The sequence below is a fragment of the Malus sylvestris genome, chromosome 4 (genome assembly GCF_916048215.2).
Source record: "Malus sylvestris chromosome 4, drMalSylv7.2, whole genome shotgun sequence".
Taxonomy (NCBI): domain Eukaryota; kingdom Viridiplantae; phylum Streptophyta; class Magnoliopsida; order Rosales; family Rosaceae; genus Malus; species Malus sylvestris.
Window position 1 is genome coordinate 1288809 of NC_062263.1, and position 23889 is coordinate 1312697.

General features: G+C 37.7%; 2 protein-coding genes, 1 long non-coding RNA gene and 2 pseudogenes across 16 annotated transcripts in view; 3 read left to right on the plus strand and 2 right to left on the minus strand.

Annotated features, from left to right (window-relative positions):
- Positions 1-23889, minus strand: part of LOC126618669 (putative pentatricopeptide repeat-containing protein At1g12700, mitochondrial) — an 87080-nt gene that overhangs the window by 12766 nt on the left and 50425 nt on the right. For 9 of the 13 annotated variants that reach the window (XM_050286804.1, XM_050286815.1, XM_050286808.1 and 6 more), the window contains one exon: positions 20103-20554. In XM_050286804.1, the coding sequence (XP_050142761.1) occupies positions 20217-20554 (338 nt within the window). In that variant the 3' untranslated portion in view covers positions 20103-20216. Of the gene's footprint in view, positions 1-12611; positions 12851-12876; positions 12984-20102; positions 21007-23889 lie in introns of those variants that run through there. The other 4 variants (XM_050286803.1, XM_050286805.1, XM_050286812.1 and 1 more) reach the window with 4 other exon arrangements.
- LOC126618667 (disease resistance protein RPV1-like) lies at positions 5515-12348 on the plus strand (annotated as a pseudogene).
- LOC126618668 (pentatricopeptide repeat-containing protein At3g22470, mitochondrial-like) lies at positions 13768-16741 on the minus strand (annotated as a pseudogene).
- Positions 16797-23889, plus strand: part of LOC126618684 (uncharacterized) — a 42023-nt gene continuing 34930 nt past the window's right edge. The window contains exon 1 of the long non-coding RNA XR_007621802.1: positions 16797-16861. This is a non-coding gene — a long non-coding RNA (uncharacterized LOC126618684). The remainder of the gene's footprint in view (positions 16862-23889) is intronic.
- Positions 19613-23889, plus strand: part of LOC126618666 (TMV resistance protein N-like) — a 39207-nt gene continuing 34930 nt past the window's right edge. Inside the window, exon 1 of one of the 2 annotated variants that reach the window (XM_050286799.1) lies at positions 19613-19661. Coding sequence is in view for 1 of the 2 variants with exons in the window: in XM_050286800.1 (XP_050142757.1) it covers positions 19755-19913 (159 nt within the window). In the remaining variant the exon portion in view is untranslated. The other variant, XM_050286800.1, reaches the window with a different exon arrangement.

Genomic DNA, 23889 nt, shown 5'->3' on the forward strand with positions numbered 1-23889 from the left:
AATTTTTTTTATGAAAAAAAAATGATATTTGTTAAAAATAAAAACCTCTGATACAACCATTATCAATACAATTGAAATTAATGGCATTGAGCGCAATAGAAGGTATGCCATAATCCTAAATATGAGGATTCTCAGTCGTCATCTCTCCATGATTTTATAGTCTGAAATTCATTTGTTTTTTTTTCTTGGAATTAGAAAAAAATACTCAATAGAAAGTGTTCGGAAATTTCTCAAAAGAAATTGTTCATCAACTGACTTAAAAAAAATCTCAATTTTGTATGTAAAGGTAAAGACCTTGAAGGGAGGCCCCATCCGATGTGCCCCTTTGTCGACTTTAGAGCAGTTCCAGCGTGGGAGCTCTCCCTCCAGGCAATCCACTATTCAATCTACCCCGTGAACAGTAATTGTCTTTAATGAACAGTAACTGCCTTTTGCATCTCCAGTGTGGGAGCCCTCCCCCTGGCAATAGGCAATAAAATATTAGTATTTTTTTATTTATAAAATAATACAAAATAATTTTATTTGTAATTTCGGATAAGATTTTTAATTGTTCTCATTGTGCCACGTGTCATAATCCGAAAAGTTATAAAAAATACAAAATAATTTTATTTGTAATTTCGGATAAGATTTTTTTCGTTATCATTGAGCCACGTGTCATAATCCGAAAAAAACAATTAATGGTGATGGATTTCCGATAAGATATTTAATCATTCTCGTTGCGCCACGTGTCATTATCCGAAAATACAATTATTGGTGATGGATTTCTGATAATATTATTAACCAATCACGTCGCGCCATATGTCATAATCTGTTTACAATCTTTGATGATAGATTTTCATCAGATTTTAAACGAATGACGGCATGCCACGTGGTATTATCTATAACCTAATCGTTTCTGAATCCTCCATATAATCCACCATCCATCCTCACAAATCTCACACCAATTTTCTCAAGATCTCTATCATTATTCATAGTTTCTGCTTCCTTATTCACCTAAATCTCTAATATTATTCATAGTTTTTGCTTCCTTCTTACAATGTCTTATTCTTCCTCAATGATGATGTGGGAAATTGATCAGCAAGAGAAAGAATTGTTTAACCAATCAGAAGGAATGTTCAAACGCAAGGGGCCCCAAAATGAGAGGGAAGAGAATGAGAAGCGTAGACGGAGAGACGACGAATCAAGAATGGCAAGAGCCTCACATTCCCGTCGAGTCATCCAAGCTGTGGCTCATATCTGCAGGCCCAACCCTGCTGTAAACATTGATAGAGACATGCAACAACGAGGTAAGTATCTCTTGGACAATTATTTTATCCGTAACAGTGCATTCCCTGATACGTACTTTAGACGTCATTTTAGAATGGAACGTCATTTGTTCAACAAAATCATGGCGCTGTTTGCAACCATGATTCTTACTTTATGCAAAAGCCGGATGCTTTTGGTGCTATAGGTCTCCTACTTGAGCAAAAAATTACTGCTGCCTTGCGGATGCTTGCATATAGAGCATCTGCAGACCAAGTGGACGAGATAGCGAGGATGGGAAAATCAACCATTCTTGAGTCCTTGATGAGGTTTTACTCGGCAATCGAATCTATCTACACCGCAGAGTACCTCCGGACACCTACTAATATGGACTTGGAAAAGCTTCCGAAGAAGGGCGAGATGCGAGGTTTTCCAGGGATGATTGGAAGCATTGACTATATGCACTGGACTTGAAAAAACTATCCAAGTGCATGGCAATGCGCTTATGAGGACAGAAAAGGATAAAAAAAATATCATTTTGGAGGCGGTGGCATCTTTTGATACATGGATTTGGCACGCATTTTTCAGGGTTTCGGGAGCTCAAAATGACCTCAACGTCCTCGCCCAATCCCCAGTGTTCAACGATGTCCTGCAAGGAAAGACATCAAAAGTCACGTATTGGGTCAACGGACGTATGTACGACGGGCCATACTACCTAGCAGACGGCATTTACCCAAGGTGGGCATCGTTTGTCAAAACAGTGCCACGTCCACGAAGTGCAAAGGAAAAACACTTTGCGAGCTGTCAAGAAGGGTGCAGGAAGGATGTGGAGCGTTGTTTTGGTATCTTACAAGTTCGATGGGCGATTGTCAGGGGTGTTGCCAGAATGTTTGATGTAGAGTCGCTTCGATTCATCATGATGACGTGCATCATTCTTCACAACATGATTGTGGAAGATGAGTACGATTATGATGCCGTTGATGAATATGAGCCAGACACGATGAACTATTCAAGAACACGTGTATATTGTGCTCATGACGCCATCGAAGAACCCGTGCAACATGAGCCATTAGAAATGGATGGACGTTACAATGAATTGGTCATTCAACGATATACTGCACTTCAAAGGCCATATATGCACAATGCCCGACTAAATGACTTGATAGAGCACCAGTGAGCATTGAAACAAGCTGAAGATAATTAAGTTCATTTAGTGCGTTTGGTTTTATTTGGTGTGTTTATTTAATTTTAGTTGGTGTGTTTTTTTTAGTTCATTTTTAGTTCATTTTTTATTATTTGGTATGTTTATGTAATTTTATTTGGTGTGTTTTTGTCATTTGAATAAATATTCTCTTAAGTATAAATAACTTACCAAATTAAATAAATTTACTCTCACTTTAAATAAAGTACTAAAGTCAATAAATTGGAAACAACATAAAGCACTATATTCAATAAATAATAAATTACAACTCAAAGTGATTGGAAAATTATGGGCTCCGATTACAAAAACTACTCTATTCATCATCACTTAACCAATTTGTGGTGCTAGGATGATCTTCTGTTGTCGTGCTAGGACCATTTTCTCTTGCTCTCGCTTCTCTTGCACGCCTCATTCGCACCACGTCCACTTTCTCTGACTTCTCAAAATATTTAGAATTTAGAGACTTCCCTTCTAAAGGCGTGTTCATAATTTCACGATCTCGTTGAACCATTTTTTTCTTCTCTAACATGTTCCCTTTCTTGCCTAAGTAGCTATCTTTCCATCTGATTAGCTTGAAATTCTCTCTCAATAGCTGCAACTTTTGCCTCCTCTCTAGCATTATCAGTCTTTCGCCATTTTCCGCGCCAAAGTCAATTCACCTTGGCGAGCAAGTTCTTCCATGTATTTTGCATACTCATTCTTGGAAGCACTCCCTTTTCTCTTTGAAGCCTTCTTACCTTCAGGCCTAATTGGATAACGGGTCGAACCCGACACTTGTTCAGGGAGGGGCGTTTCGGGCACTTCTTCTGCATCATCTTCATGAACATGCGAGCCATGATCGGGTGTAGAGTGTAGATGAGTGCTGTTCATGAAAACGTCTGGACTGACAGGCATAACTCTAAATTTAGAACAATCTTTGACAATATTCCAACATTCTCACCGATTGAATAATTTAATTTTGCTTTTGGTTTTGGCACTATACCAAACTTGTGCTTGAAGTTGCTACACAATGTGGTAGAAGAAATAATAATAATTTTAATGAAAGTAGGTAACAAATAAATAATACAAACTGTCACATCCCGGCCCGGGTGCACCACATCCCGAGCCCGTTCCACCACCGTAGCATGATATTGTCCGCTTTGGGCTTACCATTCCCTCACGGTTTTGTTTTTGGGAACTCACGAGCAACTTCCCAGTGGGTCACCCATCCTGGGAGTGCTATGGCCTCCTTCTCGCTTAACTTCGGAGTTCCTACGGAATCCGAAGACAGTGAGCTCCCAAAAGGTCTCGTGCTAGGTAGAGATGAGAATATACATTTAAGGATCACTCCCCTGGGCGATGTGGGATGTTACAATCCACTCCCCTTGGGGGGCCCGACGTCCTCGTCGGCACACTCGCGGCCAGGGTTAGGCTCTGATACCATTTTGTCACATCCCGGCCCGGGTGCACCACATCCCGAGCCCGTTCCACCACCGTAGCACGATATTGTCCGCTTTGGGCTTACCATTCCCTCACAGTTTTGTTTTTGGGAACTCACGAGCAATTTCTCAGTGGGTCACCCATCCTGGGAGTGCTCTGGCCTCCTTCTCGCTTAACTTCGGAGTTCCTACGGAACCCGAAGCCAGTGAGCTCCCAAAAGGCCTCTTGCTAGGTAGGGATGAGAATATACATTTAAGGATCACTCCCCTGAGCGATGTGGGATGTTACAATAACAAATAGTTATAATGAAAGTAGGTAACATATAAATAATACAAACAAATAATGAAAGTAGGTAACAAATAAATAATACAAACAAATAATTATAATGAAAGTAGATAACAATTAAATAATACAAACAAATAATTATAATGAAAGTAGTTAACAAAAAAAAATAATACAAACAAATAATTATAATGTAAATTTGGGTATAGTACAAACAAATAAATAATATATTGTTACCTGATCCGTGTAATTTTCCCCACTTCGAAGATTAGTACTAGCTTGTGCCAAGACTTCTCTCCACGTACTAAATGATTGGCTAAGTAATTTCCAACGACTGGACATCGATTCTTTGGTTCTTGTCCCACCCATTTTCTCAAGATAATTGGTATGAATAAGACTCCACATTTCTTGCAGCTGCATCTCATTACCCGTAAGTGAACTATGAGTAACTTCAACCCAGCTAGTCTAGTACAAAACGCAACATCTTCAAGAAGCGACCAATTCGTACCTGCAGCAGTAGTCATTTTGTTGAAAAAAAATTGGATTGAAACTTTGAGAGAAAGATAGGAATTTGATTTAAAGTAGTTGAGAAAATATGAAATTGTGATATAACGTAGATGATAATGAAAAGGTATTTATAGAAAAGTAAAAACTTTTTTTTTTTAAAAATTTCAGATATTTTTTTCGGATTTTTTACAATTTTTAAATTTTTTTTATTCAAATAATTAATTTCTGCCGTTGGATTTTAAAAAAATTGAATTCCAACACTCCAGATTGTGCCACGTGTTAGAACGGTAACTTTTCTTAATTTTAAAACTATTTTTTCTTTTTATTTATTTATTTATAAAGAATATTAATATCGACCGTTGATCTCAAATCGAACGGTTGATATTAAATAAGATTTTTTTTTATTTTTTTTACCTTTGAGATTGAACGGTCCAAGTTAAAGAACCGTTGAGATCGAACGGACCGTGGGAAGCCATGTGGCTTCCCAACGTTAACATTTCAAACAGAAAAGTGGGTTGATTTTTCTGAAAAGATGTCGGGCGACGCGCCCCCACGCACGAGTTGGATGCACGAGCCTGACAGAAAAAAAATAAAAAAAGGGCCTGCTGCAAGGTTGACATCACATCCGCTAAGGCTCGCGGCTCAAGCTCCTTCACGCTGGAGCAAATCCACAAGGCCTCGGGGCATTTTCTCTGGCCTGTCCCCGAGCAATCCACCACGGTGGAGTTGCCCTTATTGGAAGAAATTGTCGTCAACCAACTTAAAATATTCGTACCATTTTTTACTTTTGTGACTGTTCATCTCTCACTCATCTTTTACTTTTATATATATATATATATATATATATATATATTATAACCTTTTATTCCGTCTGAACGCGCATGGCTTCTTCTGCAACGAAATTGCCGTCCTTTACATTTTTTATGTTTTTTTTTTGGGTCTAATCTCTGATGATTTTTCTCAGTCGTCGTTCGTGTGTTTATTTTATTGAAATATGCCTTGCAGGAAATGCCTCATCCCTTGCCGATTCTCTCTCGCCGTTCTCAGTCTCGCCAGCTGCAAACCCCTTGACATCGCATATACCAGCTGAGACCGTCGTCCTCGTCACCGTATGAACAAATCTATGCTCAGAAATCAGAGATGAGAGCCCCAAGACCGTCGCCCTCCGTCTCAGAAAAGTGAGCCAAAATCTCAAGAGATTCAAGCTGCACGCGAGCGGATCCAAAGGCTGAACCTCCGATCTTGCTGAAAAACCGTCAATTTGGTCCCAATTCGAAGGAAAGCCTTGGTTTCACAGTAAAAACCCAGAAACTTGAGGTACGAAAATTTCAAATTTTTTGATGTTTTTGATTATTTTCAGTGTTAATTTCTGATTAAATTATTATTTTTGATAAACCCATCCAGAATCTGATCTGGGTTTTACCTGGATTCCAGAGTAAAAACCTTGAAACTTGAAGGTATAAAAATTTCAATTTTTTTTATTTATTTTCAGTGTTACTCTCTGATTAATACTATTCTGGGTTTTGCAGAAATGCTATTCTTGCTGAATACCTGTCATGTAAGTGATTTAATTTTTGCTTTTCGAATTTCTACTTTTTGTGCATAATTATGAATATGTAGATGATTTGTGGGTATTTTTATTTATTTTTTACTTTGTCTCCAATTCAAAGTGAAGGATATTGAATTTTGTTATCATTTTTAAATTCAAGAAAGGCAGTCTGTGCTGCCTCTTCTGTTCTGATTTGATGAAGATTTCTCAAGTGGCTATAATTTCATGGCAGGTTGGTTTAAATCAGTTCCAAAATTTGGGATCGTTTGGGATATTTTTAGGTTTTTCTGTCCCTCACAAATGTTGGCTCGCTAAAAAAACCGAAGCAGTTTAAGCTTCTTCAGCTTTTTAATTTGGATTGAAGATGATTTTTAGCCTAAAAGGCTAATGTTTTGTGGTAAGTTCTTTGAATCCTGGATCTGGGAGTTTTTTTTATTTTCCCCAAGCTGTGGGATTTGTTTTCTTCAATTTTAAAATATTACAATTGAATTCTTTGTTTGGGTAAAACTTTAATTAGATTCTGTATGGGTTCTGATGAGGCACTGAATTGGGTTTGAGAGTTTTGATATTATGAGAGAGGTAGGGATTGTGTTTAAACTTTTGAAGTACTTTTTTCACAGATATAGCCTACAAATGTTGGCCCAAAGGTTGGACATAATCATTACTTCCTATTACAATTATTAAAGTTAATTCAGTGTACATGTAAAGCAAAAGTATACAATAATTTCAATAATTTTTTTCTTCTAACACTGTTGACTTACTGTGTTCCTTATTGTTAAGTATATAGTTTTCAGTGATCTCTGGACAATCCCTGTATATGCATTGTATTTGTATATTAGTTTCACTTAGTTGAAGGTCTTGAAAAACTTCATTTAATAAATCCAAAATGCGTATTCCTTTAGGAGCCGTTTGATAACCATTTGGTTTCTAGTTTCAATTTTTTGTTTAGATTTCTTTTTGGGCATTTACGATAACTTTACTTTAGTATATGTAGATCTAATATTACAATTTAGTATAAATTTATATATTATCTTCTTCTTAGGTTCTTCAAGCATTTAGCTTCTTAGAATATCATTTTTGAAAAAAGTTGGAGCAGTGCATTTTATAGTGTGGTTGAAGTGGGATTTTTGAGAGGGAACTCGTGGATCTCTGAAAAGGAACTTGGTGGAGGTAATACTGAATTTAATATAGTTTGGTGTTTTGCATCCCTTGAACAAATTTTATAAACACTGAATTTAAAAATTGAATATACAACTAAAATAGTAGGGCAAATTCATTATTAGTTCTCTTAACTTCTATTGAATAGATTTATACTATTGTAGGTTTAATGAATATTATTTTTAGTTGATAATGAATTGATGATTTTGAAGTGTGTAATATCTTTTGAAATGTATATAAAAACCAAGCTGCTTATCTTACCGATCCCGTTCACTCATCTATCCCTCTATTCATTCAGGATTATGTTTAATTTATTCAGGTTAAATGTGTCTTATTCATGCCGTTAAGGCTGGTGCATTTAAGTCCCGTAACAACGCACGGGCATATTTACTAGTTGCTTCTACACTAAGAAGCATCGTCATTCGTCACAACTCCTCATTCCAAACTCAACTGTTAATTTGTGAACAAGCTAATACTTGGAATCTTGTAGCCTGTCGAACATTAATTGAAACTCTATTGAAACAATCATCTGTTTGCAACAATCATCTCGTTGGCTTCGATGGCTAAAGAAGCAGCAGCAGCAGCTGCCTCATCTTCTTCTCCTCCACCTTGGAAATACCATGTATTCTTGAGTTTCAGAGGCGAGGACACGCGCTACAATTTCACAGGCCATTTGTGTACAACTTTGCGTCAAAAAGGAATTAACACCTTCATGGATGATTGTCTTTCAAGAGGAGAAGAAATATCAACAGCGCTCCTCAAAGCGATTGAAGAGTCGATGATTTCTGTCATTGTATTCTCCGAAGACTATGCTTCCTCAAGTTGGTGCTTGGACGAACTTGTTAAGATCCTTGACTGCAAGAAATCAAATAAACAAATGGTGATACCGGTATTTTACAAGGTGAGTCCCTCGGATGTTCGAAATCAGAAGGGTTGTTTTGGTGATGGACTTGCTCGCCTTGAGTGCAAATATAAGGATAACGTTGACAAGATCCACAAATGGAGGCCAGCTCTTTCAAAAGCAGGAAATTTGTCTGGGTGGACTCTCTTGGATAAGTATACATTATTACTTTAACACTTCCTTCTGCTTTCGCTTGTTTCAATATCTCTCCTCTTTTGGTATATATAGATTTAAATTGTTTGTGATAGTATCAAGAATCAAAAGACCCAACATGTCATCAATTTGTGGCCTTGTCATCCATTTGTGCATATTTGGAGTCCAAATTTAGTGTACAAATTAGTGTCTCTAACATCCTTTGTCCAATCTTCCCAAACTATAAAAAAAAAAAAAAAAAGATACTGGTTTTTAAATATAACTAGAAGGAAATTCCCTTCTACTTTTGTGTGTGTATATTTTCTTCCCTCTTTTAAAAAAAATGGGAAAATGTCATTTATAAGATGTTCCTTGTGATTTTATACTCGCAGGCATGAAGATGAATCGAAATTTATTCATATCATTGTTGAATGGATTTCCGCGCAAGTAATAAACCATACATATTTGGATGTGGCCAAATACCCAGTTGGAATAGAGTCTCGGGCACAAGAAGTAAATAACCTCTTACATGTCCGGAGAGATGATGTCCGTATGGTAGGTTTGTGGGGGACTGGTGGAATTGGTAAATCAACAATTGCAAAAGCTGTTTATAATTTAATTTCCCACAAATTCGAAGGCAGTTGCTTTCTCAGTAAGGTTAGAGAAAGTTCAATGACAGAAAAAGGATTGGCCAAATTACAAAAGACACTTCTTTATGAGATGGAGAAAAGTTGAAGGTGGCCAATGTTGATAAAGGAATCACTTTAATTAAGGAAATATTAAGCAGTAAAAGGATTCTCTTAGTTCTTGATGATGTGAACGACATGAAACAGTTACGCTGCTTAGCTGGGGGATCAGATGGTTGGTTTGGCATGGGTAGTAGAATTATCATAACGACGAGGGATAAGAAACTGTTAACTGCTCATCATCATAATATTTCAATATACGAGGTGGAGAAATTGAACGATCATGAATCTCTCGAGCTCTTCAGTTGGAATGCCTTCAAAAGCAAAGGACCTTTGGATGGTTATGCGGAACTTGCAGACCATGCAATACGGTGGGCTCAAGGCCTTCCATTAATTTTGAGAGTTTTAGGTTCACATCTGTACGGTGAAAGTATAGATAAGTGGCAAGCTATATTAAATGGTACGATCAAAAGCCGAGAAATTCATGACGTTTTCAAGATAAGTTATGATGCATTGGATGAAATAGTGAAGGAAGTTTTTCTCGACATTGCGTGCTTCTTTAAAGGGGGAGGAAGTGACTATGTGATCGAAATATTAGAAGGTTGTGAGCTAAACCCCAAGCATAGCATTGACGTACTCATACAGAAGGCCCTCGTAAATATAGATCGTGGTTTAATATGGATGCACGATTTGGTAGAAGAAATGGGTAAAGAAGTAGTTCGCCAACAATCACCCAATGATCCTGGAGAGCGCAGCAGATTGTGGTTTCATGACGATGTTTATCGTGTTCTGACAGAAAATACAGTAAGTCCATTCGACAACATTTTATTTGTTAATGAGACATGCATTTTGTTTTATATGGAACTTGCATTGTTAATACCTTTGAATTTTCATACTAGGGAACGAAAAACATTACAGGCATAAAGGTGCAGCTGCTTGAATCGGATAATGAGATATGCTTAAGTGCTACAACCTTCTCCAACATGAAAAATCTTAAAATTTTCATAAACTGTAATGGACGGTTTTCTGGAGCCGTTGATTACCTCCCCAACAACTTAAGGTTAGTTGATTGGCCTCAATATCCGTTGACATCTTTGCCGCCCAATTTTTGTCCGAAGAATCTTGTTCTACTCAACATGAGGAACAGCCATATCACAGGATTCGGGGAGGGATTTAAGGTATATACGTTGATCTCTTTTCTTTCTGTTTTATTTAAGGCTAAAGAGTCTTTCTTTTTTTCTGTCCCCTTTGAAATGTTTTCATCCTTTCCTCTCTTTTTTTCTTCACAGAACCTGACGAAGCTGACTGATATAAATTTATCTGGCTGTCAATACTTAACCAGAATCTCCGACTTCTCCGGAGTTCCAAACTTAGTGAGGTTGAATCTAGGATTTTGCCCAAATTTAACCGAGGTTGATCCATCAGTTGGAATTCTTAATAAACTTGAAGAGCTAATTCTTGTTGGCTGCTATAACCTTACAGTGTTTCCAACAACAATAAGCTTGAAATCTCTGAGTACTTTTAATCTTTGCGGTTGCAAAAAGTTTGAGATATTCCCGGAAATTGTAGGCAAAATGGAAAGCCTAATTCGTTTGGAACTTGGTAGAACTGCTATAAAAGAATTGCCTCCATCGATTGAAAATATCACCGGGCTGAAATACTTAAATTTAAATGGATGTGAAAACATTGCAAATCTGCCGCAAAGCATTTATGTGCTGCCCCATCTTGGACATGTTTATCTCTGTGGCTGCCCAAAGCTTGTTACACTCCCTCCGGACATTGATACCCTTTCAAATTTCGGTTGGTCATCTAAATTAGTAGAAATTTTTCTATGTAATAGCAATTTTGAGAGTCTTCCTGCATGCATTAGCAAATTTGTGTCGTTGCGGGTACTTAATTTGTGTGGTTGCAAGAGACTTCGAGAAATTTTAGAACTTCCACCAAAGATAAGATGGATTGACGTTCGTGATTGCATATTACTGGAAATATTTCCAACATTGTCAGAGATGATTCTGGTAGACGGGGACATGAGACTCATTCGTTGGATGGACATGTCTAATTGCCAAAGGCTATGCGAAAATTTTGCTTTGGACGTCTCCAAGATGGCAAGCGTATTACTGCATCAGGCACTTTTCTCTCTTTCTCTTTTCCATTTTTCCACTCTTCCACTATGAACGACTAATTAACATTCATTATATGAATCTTACAGGCGGGGAAGTGCTATGAACAGATAAATATTATACTTCCAGGCAGTGAAGTTCCAAATTGGTTCAGTTGCCGTAAGGACGTAGGTGTGGTGGTTGATGACACTACAACTGATCATGGTTGTATATGTGAAATTTTTATTGAAATCCCTCGGACTTTCAAATGGAAAAACACAGGACTTGTTTTCTGTGCTGCTTTCAAAATCATGCAAATTTTTTCTGGAGACCGCGCTTTTTATATAAATGCTTCAATCAATGGAGTACCTATAATTAAAGACCTGCCTGATTATTGGTTAGTAGTAGGATTCAAAGTGACATATGCAGCTCATGTGTGGCTAAAATATATTCCATTACCGGCTCACATAAAGTCGAAGGTGGATGAGCGTGGTGATCAATCAAAGCCGTATCTGTGTCGAGTTGGAGTTCACTACCTATTTTCAAGAAAAGGGTTGCTCTTAAATGGGTGCGGTGTCCACTTGGGAAATTTCAGTATGCCCGAGGATGATGGTGAAGATGACGACGATGTAGGAGGCGAAGTTCGACCAAGAAAAAAGAAAAGGGTGTTGGCGATCAAGAGTTGAATGTGAGTTGCAACATTTTCAAATCTCTAATCATGTTTTTATGATGGTCATTCTTCTTTTGAAAGTATTTCTTCTGCTAACTCAACAAGTGCAAATAGTGAAACCATGAAATATAAACTGTATTCATTTCGGTCAGGTTTCCGACGCGGGACTTCACATTCTTCAACGCGTCCAAGAAGGCCATTGATATACGATTCCTCTCATCTCTCTCTTGTGTTTAAGGCAAGGATTTAGCTCCATTTTAACGCTCTCTCTTGTTTTTCTTCTGTTAGTTTTCAATTCTTAGAATTCTTTGTGATTTTCGTTTATGGAAAACTAATCTCCATAGCTACGGCTAGGAGAGAAACCTACACTATAACTATATACTTATATTATTTTGATTTCATTTTGGATTTTCAATGTCAAAATTATATTGTGGAATTTCTTATTTAATCTATTTTTAGAATGATGAATATTAGTTATGATCCATAGGATCAACCCTTATTTTTTTTTTTTTTTGGTATAGTTCTGTTTCAACATTCATGCTTTCAGTGAACTATATATATTGATTGATTGGTATGATTTTGATGACATAGTTTTTTTTTATATTTTGTCGTCGTAGGTATAAATCGAACATCCAAAATGGAGATTTAATCACAAAAAGGTTTCATATTGAGAAAACTTAATTGTCATATCTTCTGATTGAGAGCGCACGTTGTTTGTTTATTAGTTGAGTTATAAAAATGAATCGAAATAGTGGAATTGCATAATTATATATAGGCGGAACCCCAATGCTTTAATGCTATTTGGAGCATATGGTATCTACAAAACAAGATCCTGGTATACCATCTGCAGTTAATGGAATAGAATCCATCTTGCTAAGCATTTAAAAGGCCACAGAAATGTTTCCACAGGATGAGTCAACCGAATGTTTGCTGATACAACTATATGTATGTTGGACAATTTGAGCATTACCCTGCTTGTTGCATTTCCAGATCAGGCATCAATCCTATTTGGATCATTTCTTTAACTAACCTCAAAGCTTCACCAATTCTGTTAACGTTTATATAGCCGTTGACCAGGGTTTTATAGGAAGCAATATCAGGCGAATAACCCATAACCACCATTAAGTTCAAGATCACCTTCGCCTTATCCGTTCTGCTCTGCAAACAATATTCACTAACCAGCATACTGCAAGTTACTGTGCTGAGTTTCATACCGTATTCAATTGTTGCCTCAAATATTTTGTGAGTCTTCTGTCATCCCACCTTTGCAGATAGCATCCAAAAGTATTACCCAAGTAACAGAAAGATTATTTTTGGATTAAATTTGCTAACGGACTTCATCATAAGAGTATAAATCCTAATATTTTTTTTTACCACGGGGCTATTTTCCAATTATCTTATCACCACAAAGACCATTTATCCGATTAGGCCTAAAAGAAAAGGTGAACAAGTGTCGGAAGCCAAACAACAAATAATCACACCAGATGAATCACTTGCAAGCTAGAGATACCATGTGTGTTTATCATTTTCCTAAGAACTAACAGTCTGTTTGGATACGGTAAAAAAACACAGAATTTTAATTAATTTTGGAAATTTAGGATGGGAAAGCAATTTTCCCTTGTTTGAGAACTTGCCGCGAGAGAAAAGGAAAATTCCAAGGGGAAAAAACGTGGAAATCGAGGATGAAGCTTCCCGAGTTCAATTTCCGTCTAAATAGATGTAATTTTCCAATTACAACTACGACGAGAATCGCAAATTCATGTGGAGTAAATCTTGAGCATACCAATTTTCACGATTAGGACACCAAATTGGGATGATTGGGTGCCAAATTCCAAATACCGGAATCTTAATTATTGTAAATTGTAACTCCCGTCGTTTAGAATTCTATGAAAATTTAAAAATTCATCATCCAAACTTAGTGTAAAGGTTTAACTAGTTCAGTTGTAAATATCAATCAACTGTACCATGTAGTTGTTCATTAGTGACATCCAAAAACTCACGCAAGCCACTCACAAGGAGAAATATTCTGCAAAAAAAATTGCCTTCTAAACCAAAACGTCTACGTTGAATTTCCAGTTCAGGTATCAATACTTTTTCGATCACTTCTTTATACAAGCCCCGTAGCTTCAATGGTTCTCTCCGATGTGCCGCCACGAGCACTGATCTTCATCCATTCCAAAGTTTACCACAACTAACAATATTGCGTGGTCACTAGAAGTTAGAAACTAACGATAACTGAAGGCTTTTCATCCTTAATCTTCAAACCCTTGCAGAGGGACCTAACAACTACCCTGCTAATCCAATATGGCTTTTATGACGAAAACGCCCCAAAGTTAGTTGCATTTCCAGATCAGGCATCAATCCTATTTGGATCATTTCTTTAACAAGCCTCGAAGCTTCACCTATTCTGTTAACGTTTATATAGCCGTTGACCAAGGTTTTATAGGAAGCAATATCAGGCGCATAACCCATAGCTGCCGTTAAGTTCAAGACCACCTTCGCCTTATCCATTCTGCCCTGCAAACAATATTCACTAACCAGCATACTGCAAGTTATTGTGCTGAGTTTCATACCGTATTCAATTGTTGCCTCAAATATTTTGTGAGTCTCTTCCGTCATCCCACCTTTGCAGATAGCATCCAAAAGTATTACCAGAGTACCGGTATTAGGAAAGATTCCCCGGCCTACCAGTTCATCAAACAGCCTTGTGGCTTCTTCCCATTGAGCTGTACGGCACATGCCATGGATTAAACTGTTGTAAGTGATAACATCAGGTGTAAGACCTCTTTGAGTCATTAACTCTAACATACTGAGGGCTTCCTCGGTCCTCCCCTCCTTGCAAAGAGAACTTATCATATTATTATAGGTTATAACACTTGGGGCAATACCTTCATCCAGCATTCTATTAAACCACCTTGTGGCTTCTCTCCATTGGCTGGTCCGGCACAATCCATTAATTAAGGAGCTGTAAGTCACAACATTAGGCTTTTCCCCCCTACTGATCATTTCTTCCACAAGATTCAGTGCCTCTGTTGTCTTCCCTTCCTTGCATAAAGCATCCAGAACAGCACTGTATGTAACAATATCAGGCAAGACTCCATAACCAATCATGGTTTTGAATAACCTCACACCTTCCTCCCAGTTACCAGACTTGCATGATGCAGAAATCAAGGAAGTAAAAGTGACAACATTAGGCTTTATGCCTTTCGTTGTCATATTTTCCAACAGAGTAAGCGCTTCTTGAATTCTTTCTTCCTTGCAAAGAGTGCTGATAAGAATATTATATGTGTATACATCTGGTGAAATTCCATAACCAATCATGGTTTTGAATAAGCTCACACCTTCCTCCCAGTTACCAGACTTGCATAATGCAGAAATCAAGGAAGTAAAAGTGACAACATCAGGCTTTATGCCTTTCGTTGTCATATTTTCCAACAGAGTAAGCGCTTCTTGAATTCTTTCTTCCTTGCAAAGACTGCTGATAAGAATACTATATGTGTATACATCTGGAGAAATTCCACTGTTAAGCATGCAAATCAAGTAGCTCTTGGCCTTTTCCATCCTCCCCAATTGGCACAATGCATAAATTAGAGTGTTGTAGGTGACAACATTAGGCTTGACTCCTTGATCTACCATTCCTTCAAAAAGAGAGAGCATTTCTTCCCAGCGGCTCGTGTTGCATAACCCATGAATCAATGTGGTATAAGTGATAATACCCGGTACAACACTTTTGCTGATCATATCTCGAAATAGGGTCAAGGCGTCGTCTATTCGTCTTTCTTTACAAAGGCTATCCATAATTGGATTGTAGCAATCTTGGTTGGGCTTCAATCTTCCATCTTCCCACATCTTCATTAGTATCTCGAGTGCCTTAGAAGTTTTCCCAGCTTTGCATAACCCATTAATTATTGTAGCATAAGTGATTTCATCGCATGTGTATCCCTTATCTTCTATTTCCTGGAAGAACTCCATTGCCTCGGCCAGAGAACTATTCTTGCAAAGTCCATGGAGCAAAGTATTTATAGAATGAGCATCGGGTTGAAGACCATACTTAAGGGTAATTGCTAAAACAGAGAAACCCAATCCACCCGGTTTAGACGACACGAGCAATTCAGAAAAATATTCATTGTGCAGACATTAGGTCGGAATTGAGCGCAACCCATCAACTGTTTACACATAGAAACCACAGCAGAATACTCCTTCATCTTGGAGAGTGCCCCAAACAAACAATTGAAAGTCCAAATAGAGGGCAAGGGTTTTGTTTGAATCATGGAATCAAAGTAACTCAATGCTTCATCTGTCCTAAAATTTCCAGATTTGCATCGAGTTTGAATCAAATTCTCCAATTCCAAATGGGTTTGTTTAATTCTACCCGTACAAGCAGGATTAGCATTAACAGCGTCGGAATGAAATCCACTACTTGTATTCTGCAGAATGGTAAAAATGAAAGAAGGAAGATTACTTGGAGATGGAGGTCTTGTGGATATCCTCTTCATCTTCATTTTTGCGACTGGCCGACTCCTGACAAATTCAGTTCACGTCAATTTTTTAGATGAATCTGACTTTAATTTCATTGCTCTTTTCAAACCCTAATCCCCTTTTCTGCTCTCAGAGGCCCAACGACACGTTTGCTTGTTGGTTGACAAAGATGCAGGTAATTGAATATGATAGGGATTAGCATGAACAGCATTGGAATGAAATCCACTACTTGTATTCTGCAGACTGGTAAAAATGAAAGAAGGAAGATTACCTGGAGATGGAGGTCTTGTGGTTATCCTCTTCATCTTCATTTGAAAGCTCTCTCCTGTTTTTCTTGGGGTTCGAGGACGATTTTGGTATAAAGGCAAGGATTTGGCTCCATTTGAGAGCTCTCTCCTGTTTTTCTTCTTAGTTTTCAGTGCTTAGAATTCTTTGTGATTTTTCTGCATAGCTAAGGTTAGGAGAGAAACCTACACTATAACTGTGTACTTTTATTATTTTGATTTTATTTCGGATTTTCACCGTCAATTTTAGGGGTGGGTTCGGTTCAAATCGGTTCGGTTTTTTGTCAAAACCGAAACCGAATCGAAATTTCGGTTCGGTTCAATTTTTTTTCGGTTTTTTTCGGTTCGGTTTTTTTTCGGTTCGGTTTTTTCCGGTTCGGTTTCGGTTTTTTTTTCAAAAAATGAAATAAATTGAAATCTTAAATTTTAACATATCCAACACAATCATAACATAAATATTCCGACTAAACTTAAAGATAATGAAAATAAACATTTAAAGTTCAACTAGAATTATAACATAAAGATTTTTTTTTAATATTTTGGGTTTAAAGTTTAACTGTAAATAGATTTCTTTTTAGACGATGATGATGGAGTACGACCTTATTCATTCCTCTCTCTCTCTCTCTCTCTCTCTCTCTCTCTCTCTCTCTCTCTCTCTCTCCATGTATTCTTCACTAGCAATAAGAAACATTCTATAATATACTATTTATTTTGATTATTGTCTAGGTAACAATTTTTGATATTTTCTTTATCTTTATGGTCCGAATTTTTTTTATCCATATATGTGGTTACATAATATAATTTCTACATTCTGTCTTCAGCTTCTACTGCCAGCAAATTTTGAAGAGGTGTTCATCAATGTTTTTGAATATATTGATATACTTTTCAAAATTGTTGAGCCACGGAAGCTACTATACTTGGCCATAGGTGAGAAAGTTTGAATTTTGTTTTTGATCTCGTAGTGTTTAATAAACTCATGAGACTTTTATACGCTGTTTGTTTTCCCTAATCATCTGCAATGCAATTGAGATATGTGTTCTTATATATGTGTTGCACTTAATGATATAAACTAGAAATATTGCATGTAATGGTATAAGTTCTAATTTTTATTGTAGATGGAGAAGCTGAGAAGACAATTTGAATTGGAAAGCAAACAAGTCCTACCAAAGCAGCAGTCCGAAGTATCATATTCTAATATAATAAATTCAAATAATTAAATAAATAAAATTAAAAAAATATTAATTTAATTATATCGGTTCGGTTCGGTTCATTTTTTTCAATTCGGTTCGGTTTTTTCGGTTCGGTTTTCGGTTTTTTCGATTTTCGGTTTTTTGAACCCACTCCTAGTCAATTTTACATTGTGGATGTTCAGTTGAATTTTTTATTTAATCTAATTTCAGATTGATGAATATTAATTATGATCAAACATTTTTTTTTTTTTTTATAGTTTTGTTTCAACATTTTTTTTATATTTTGTCGTCGTAGGTATAAACTATTATTAGAATTTTAAGTAAAGTGTAGCAACGATCTCTTAACTTTAACTCAATTGGAACAATGGTCCCTCAACTAAAAATTCATTACCACTGATCCCTCAACTCATCAAAACATGCAGCTATGTTCCATCAACTAAAAGTCTATTACTCTTGGTCCCTCAACTTTAACTCAATTGTAGCAGTGATTATTTCAACATAACTCATTTTGACAAAACTCTAACGAAGTTGACGAAAATGGTCATAGCTACATGTTTTGATGAGCTGATGGACCCTAATTGTAGCCATGGTCCTTCCAACATAATTCATTTTGACAAAATTTTGAAGTTAATGAAAATGACCATAGTTACACATTTTGATGAGTTGAGAGACCAATGATAATGAATTTTTAGTTGAGGGACCATCGCTCCAATTTGATTAAAGTTGAGAGACCATTGCGACAATTTACTCGTATTTCTATAAGAAAACTAAAGGGCTTTATATAGTTCGAGTTCGAACATCCAAAATAGAGATTTAATCACCAAAAGCTTTTATATTGAGAAAACTTAATTGTCATATCTTCCGATTGAGAGAGCATGTTGTTTTGTATATCAGTTGAGTCATAAAAAATGAATCGAAATAGTGAAATTCATATTGTATATGGGCGGAACCCCAATGCTTTAATGTTACGTTGAATATTTTTTCTAGAAGTTACATCATATTATGCACAATGTGGTTATTTGGATATTCTTTTTCAAATGCTTTCTTTGTTGATTTGTCTTCCTCTTCTTGCCACTTGTGGGTACTTGTTCTAATGTTATTTGGAGCATATGGTATCTATGAAACAAGATCCGTTTTGAGGGTGCTAAGCTATGTATGGCTTACGCCAAGTCTAGGATTCTTATGTGTACTGAAGAATCCGTTCCTTTGGTTTTTTTTTGGGAGTTTTAACGAAAAGTCCACGGTACTGTTCACTTTAACGAAAAACCACATTTTTACACTAAAAAGTCAAACCTGATACTATTCACTTTACCCTTTATTTTGTCCTTATCGTTAAAACTCAAAGTTTTCAAGCCATTTTCATTAGTTTTTTTTTTTTTTTTCCTTCAGTCCCTTCAGCGTCAAGTGCTCCTAATTTTTTAAATTTTAGGTGTTTCTCCTTTGTTGTCCACTGCCCCTTGTTTCCTCCCTGTTGTTTGGCAACCTCCTATGATCCGGTGGATCGAGGTAAATACTAATGCGTCATTCAAGTCTACAGGCCATGCAGGATATGGTGGTGTATCGTGATTCTCAAGGTATTGGGTGCTTTTGTATTTGTCTTTTCCAACTTTATACGTAAAATAATGTCAAGAGGAAAGCACATGGCAGGAACATATCATCGTTCATGTCTCATTCCAAAGTCAACTATTGATTGAAATTCTATTGAAACAATCATCTGGTTGGCTTCAATGGCTAAAGAGGCAACAGCAGCTGCCTCATCTTTTCCTCCTCAATAGCAGCTGCCTCATCGTTCATGTCAACAGCAGCTGCCTCGTTTCACCAATTCATGGAAATACCATGTATTCTTGAGTTTCAGAGGCAAGGTCACGCGCTACAGTTTCACATGCCATTTGTATAGCACTTTGCGTCGAAAAGGAATTTACACCTCGCTGGATGATTTTCTTTCAAGAGGAGAAATGTCAACAACGCTCCTCAAAGCGATTGTAGAGTCGAGGATTTCTGTCATTGTATTCTTTGGAAACTATGTCTCCAGAAGGTGGTGCTTGGACGAACTTGTGAAGATCCTCGACTGCAAGAAATCAAATCAACAAATGGTGGTACCGGTAATTTACAAGGTGAGTCCCTCGGATGTGTGAAATACATCATTACACTATTACCTCGCTTTCTCCTTCACTTACCTTTGATCCTGTACATCTTCAGTTAATGGAAGCATTTAAGAGTAGAATGTGCCTAAGGATATGGTAAATTGTCAACATCTTAAGGATTTTAAATAAAAGCCAACAGAAATGTTTCCACAGGAAGAGTCAACCGAAAGCTTGCAGATTGTATAAAACATCATATCGCTGGTTATGTTTAAGAAACATCAACAATGCCAACAATTAGGATACAACTATATATATGTTGGCCAATTTGAGCATTTACCCTGCTAATCCAATATGCCTTTTACAACGAAAACGCCCCAAAGTTTGTTGCATTTCCAGATCAGGCATCAATCCTATTTCGATCATTTCTTTAACAAGCCTCAAAGCTTCACCCTTTCTGTCAACGCTTATATAGCCGTTGACCAAGGTTTTATAGGAAGCAATATCAGGCGCATAACCCATAATCACCATTAAGTTCAAGACCACCTTCGCCTTATCCATTCTGCCCTGCAAACAATATTCACTAACCAGCATACTGGAAGTTATTGCGCTGAGTTTCATACCGTATTCAATTGTTGCCTTAAATATTTTGTGAGTCTCTTCTGTCATCCCACCTTTGCAGATAGCATCCAAAAGTATTACCAAAGTAACGGTATCAGGCAAGAGTCCCCGGCCTACCATATCATCAAACAATCTTGTGGCTTCTTCCCATTGAGCTGTACGGCACAATCCATTAATTAAGGAGTTGTAAGTCACAACATCAGGCTTTTCCCCTCTACGGATCATTTCTTCCACAAGATTCAGTGCCTCTGCTGTCTTCCCTTCCTTGCATAAAGCATCTAGTACAGAATTGTATGTAACAATATCAGGCAAGACTCCATAACCAATCATGGTATTAAATAATCTCACACCTTCCTCCCAGTTACCAGACTTGCATGATGCGGAAATTATGCTATTAAAAGTGACAACATTAGGCTTCAGGCCATTCGTTTTCATCTTTTCAAACAGAGTAAGCGCTTCTTGAATTCTTTCCTCCTTGCAAAGACGGCTGATAAGAACACTATATGTGTATACATCGGGTGAAATTCCACTGTTAAGCATGCAAATCAAGAAGGGCGTCAGGTAGTCGACAGCCGGCACTCCATGATCACGTCGAATCCTTATGAAAATGAATTCAGAACAAAATTGCGCTAAAGCTAGGGCATCACCCGTAAGTGGCGCGCTGTGTGGCCCGAGCACAGTGATAAGTGAGCAAGGGTCGCTGTATCTCCATCGGCACCCGGATGCAGTGTTAAATGAGCAAGGGGGCCATAGAAACTTCTTTTCGAACGACTCCACTCAAAGTTGTTTGGGAGCATATGCTCCTATCAACTTTACACGGGACACACAAAAGAAGTATTTTGATCCTATTAGACGGGGGAGGGTGAAGAAGCTAGGACAGAAGGGTAGAGTTCAAGAGAGCAAAATGCGTTTAGGAACGTGGAATATAGGAACCTTAACGGGAAAATCTATGGAAGTAGTGGAAGTTATGGTGAGGAGAATGATAAATATTATGTGCCTACAAGAAACTAAGTGGGTTGGTAGTAAGGCAAAGGATCTAGAAAACTCAGGGTTTAAACTTTGGTATTCGGGCACAAATAGAACGAGAAACGATGTTGGCATCATCGTGGACAAGACCTTGACACAAGATGTTATGTTGTAGATGTCAAGAAGGTAGGAGATAGAATCATGGCAATCAAGATTGTAATAGGACAAGAACTTATCAATGTGATTAGTGCGTACGCACCTCAAGTAGGGTTGGATACGAGTTCGAAGGAGAAATTTTGGGAAGACCTTGGAGACTTGGTGCAAGGAATTGCTCAGACGGAGAAGTTATTTATAGGAGGAGATTTAAATGGACACGTGGGCAGGGAGACAGGCAACTATGGAGGTTTTCATGGTGGCCATGGTTTTGGGGAGAGAAACGAGGATGGGGAAGCTATCTTGGATTTTGCAATGGCATATGATCTCTTCTTAGCCAACACCTTCTTTAAGAAGAGAGAAGAACATGTGATCACCTACAAGAGTGGGTCGTCAAAAACACAAATAGATTTTCTTCTAATGAGGAAAGGGGGTCGTATAACTTGTAAGGATTGCAAAGTTATACCAGGAGAGAGCGTGGCAAATCAACATCGCTTGTTGGTGATGGATGTACATATCAAAAGAGCAAGACAAAAGAACAAGACTTGGAAGTGTCCAAGGACTAGATGGTGGAATCTAAAAGAAGAAAAACAAGTCATTTTCAAAGAGAAAGTAATCACCCAGTGTGTGTGGGATAGAGATGGGGAAGCTAGCCAAATGTGGGATTCCATGGCTAGTTGTATCCGAAAAGTAGCAAAAGAGGTATTAGGAAAGTCCAAGGGCTTTGCCCCACACCAAAAGGAATCTTGGTGGTGGAATGAGGAGGTACAAACAAAGGTGAAGGCTAAGAAGGAATGTTGTAAAGCCTTATACAAGGATAGGACTGATGAAAATGGTGAAAGGTATAGAAAAGCGAAGCAAGAGGCAAAGAAAGCTGTGAGAGAAGCTAAGTTAGCGGCTTACGACGATATGTATAAACGACTAGATACCAAAGAAGGAGAGTTGGATATCTATAAACTAGCTAGAGCAAGGGAAAAGAAGACAAGGGACCTAAACCAAGTGAGGTGCATCAAGGATGAGGATGGAAAGGTTCTTGCTACAGAGAACGCGGTTAAAGACAGATGGAGAGGTTATTTTCATAATCTTTTCAATGAAGGACATGAAAGGAGTGCTTCTTTAGGGGAGTTGAGTAACTCAGAAGAGTGTAGAAACTACTCTTTTTATCGTCGAATCCGGAAGGAAGAAGTGGTTGTAGCTTTGAAGAAGATGAAGCATAGAAAAGCAATAGGCCCAGACGATATACCAATCGAATTGTGGAAAGTTTTGGGAGAGACAGGTATAACATGGCTCACTGACCTTTTCAATAGGATTTTGAAAACGAAGAAGATGCCAAATGAGTGGCGAACGAGCACTTTGGTGCATATCTACAAGAATAAGGGCGACGTACAAAATTGCATGAACTATAGGGGTATTAAGCTAATGAGTCATACAATGAAGCTCTGGGAGAGAGTCATTGAGCATAGATTGAGGCAAGAGACACGGGTTTCGGACAACCAATTCGGGTTCATGCCAGGGCGCTCAACCATGGAGGCAATCTATCTCTTACGAAGATTGATGGAAAGATATAGAGATGGGAAAAAGGATTTACACATGATCTTTATAGATTTGGAGAAAGCGTATGATAGGGTCCCAAGAGACATTCTTTGTAGGATTTTAGAGAAGAAAGGAGTACGAGTAGCATATATCTAAGCTATAAAGGATATGTATGAAGGAGCAAAGACTGCCGTAAGAACTCATGAAGGACAAACTGAAAGCTTTCCCATAACTGTAGGATTACATCAAGGCTCATCCTTAAGTCCTTATCTTTTTGCGTTGGTAATGGATGAGTTAACAGGACATATTCAAGATGATATTCCTTGGTGTATGCTTTTCGCAGACGATATAGTGTTGATAGATGAAACTCAGGAAGGGGTAAATGCAAAGCTTAACCTTTGGAGAGAAGAGTTGGAATCTAAAGGTCTTCGCCTAAGCCGATCAAAGACAGAATATATGGAGTGCAAGTTCAGTGCAAATGGAGGTCAAAACGAGTTAGGGGTGAGGATCGGAGATCAAGAAATACCAAAGAGCGACCGTTTTCGTTACCTAGGATCTATCTTGCAAAAGAACGGAGAATTAGATGGAGATCTCAACCATAGAATACAAGCTGGATGGATGAAGTGGAAGAGTGCATCCGGCGTGTTGTGTGACCACCGTATGCCACTGAAGCTCAAGGGAAAATTTTATAGGACGGCAATAAGGCCGGCGATGCTGTATGGCACAGAATGTTGGG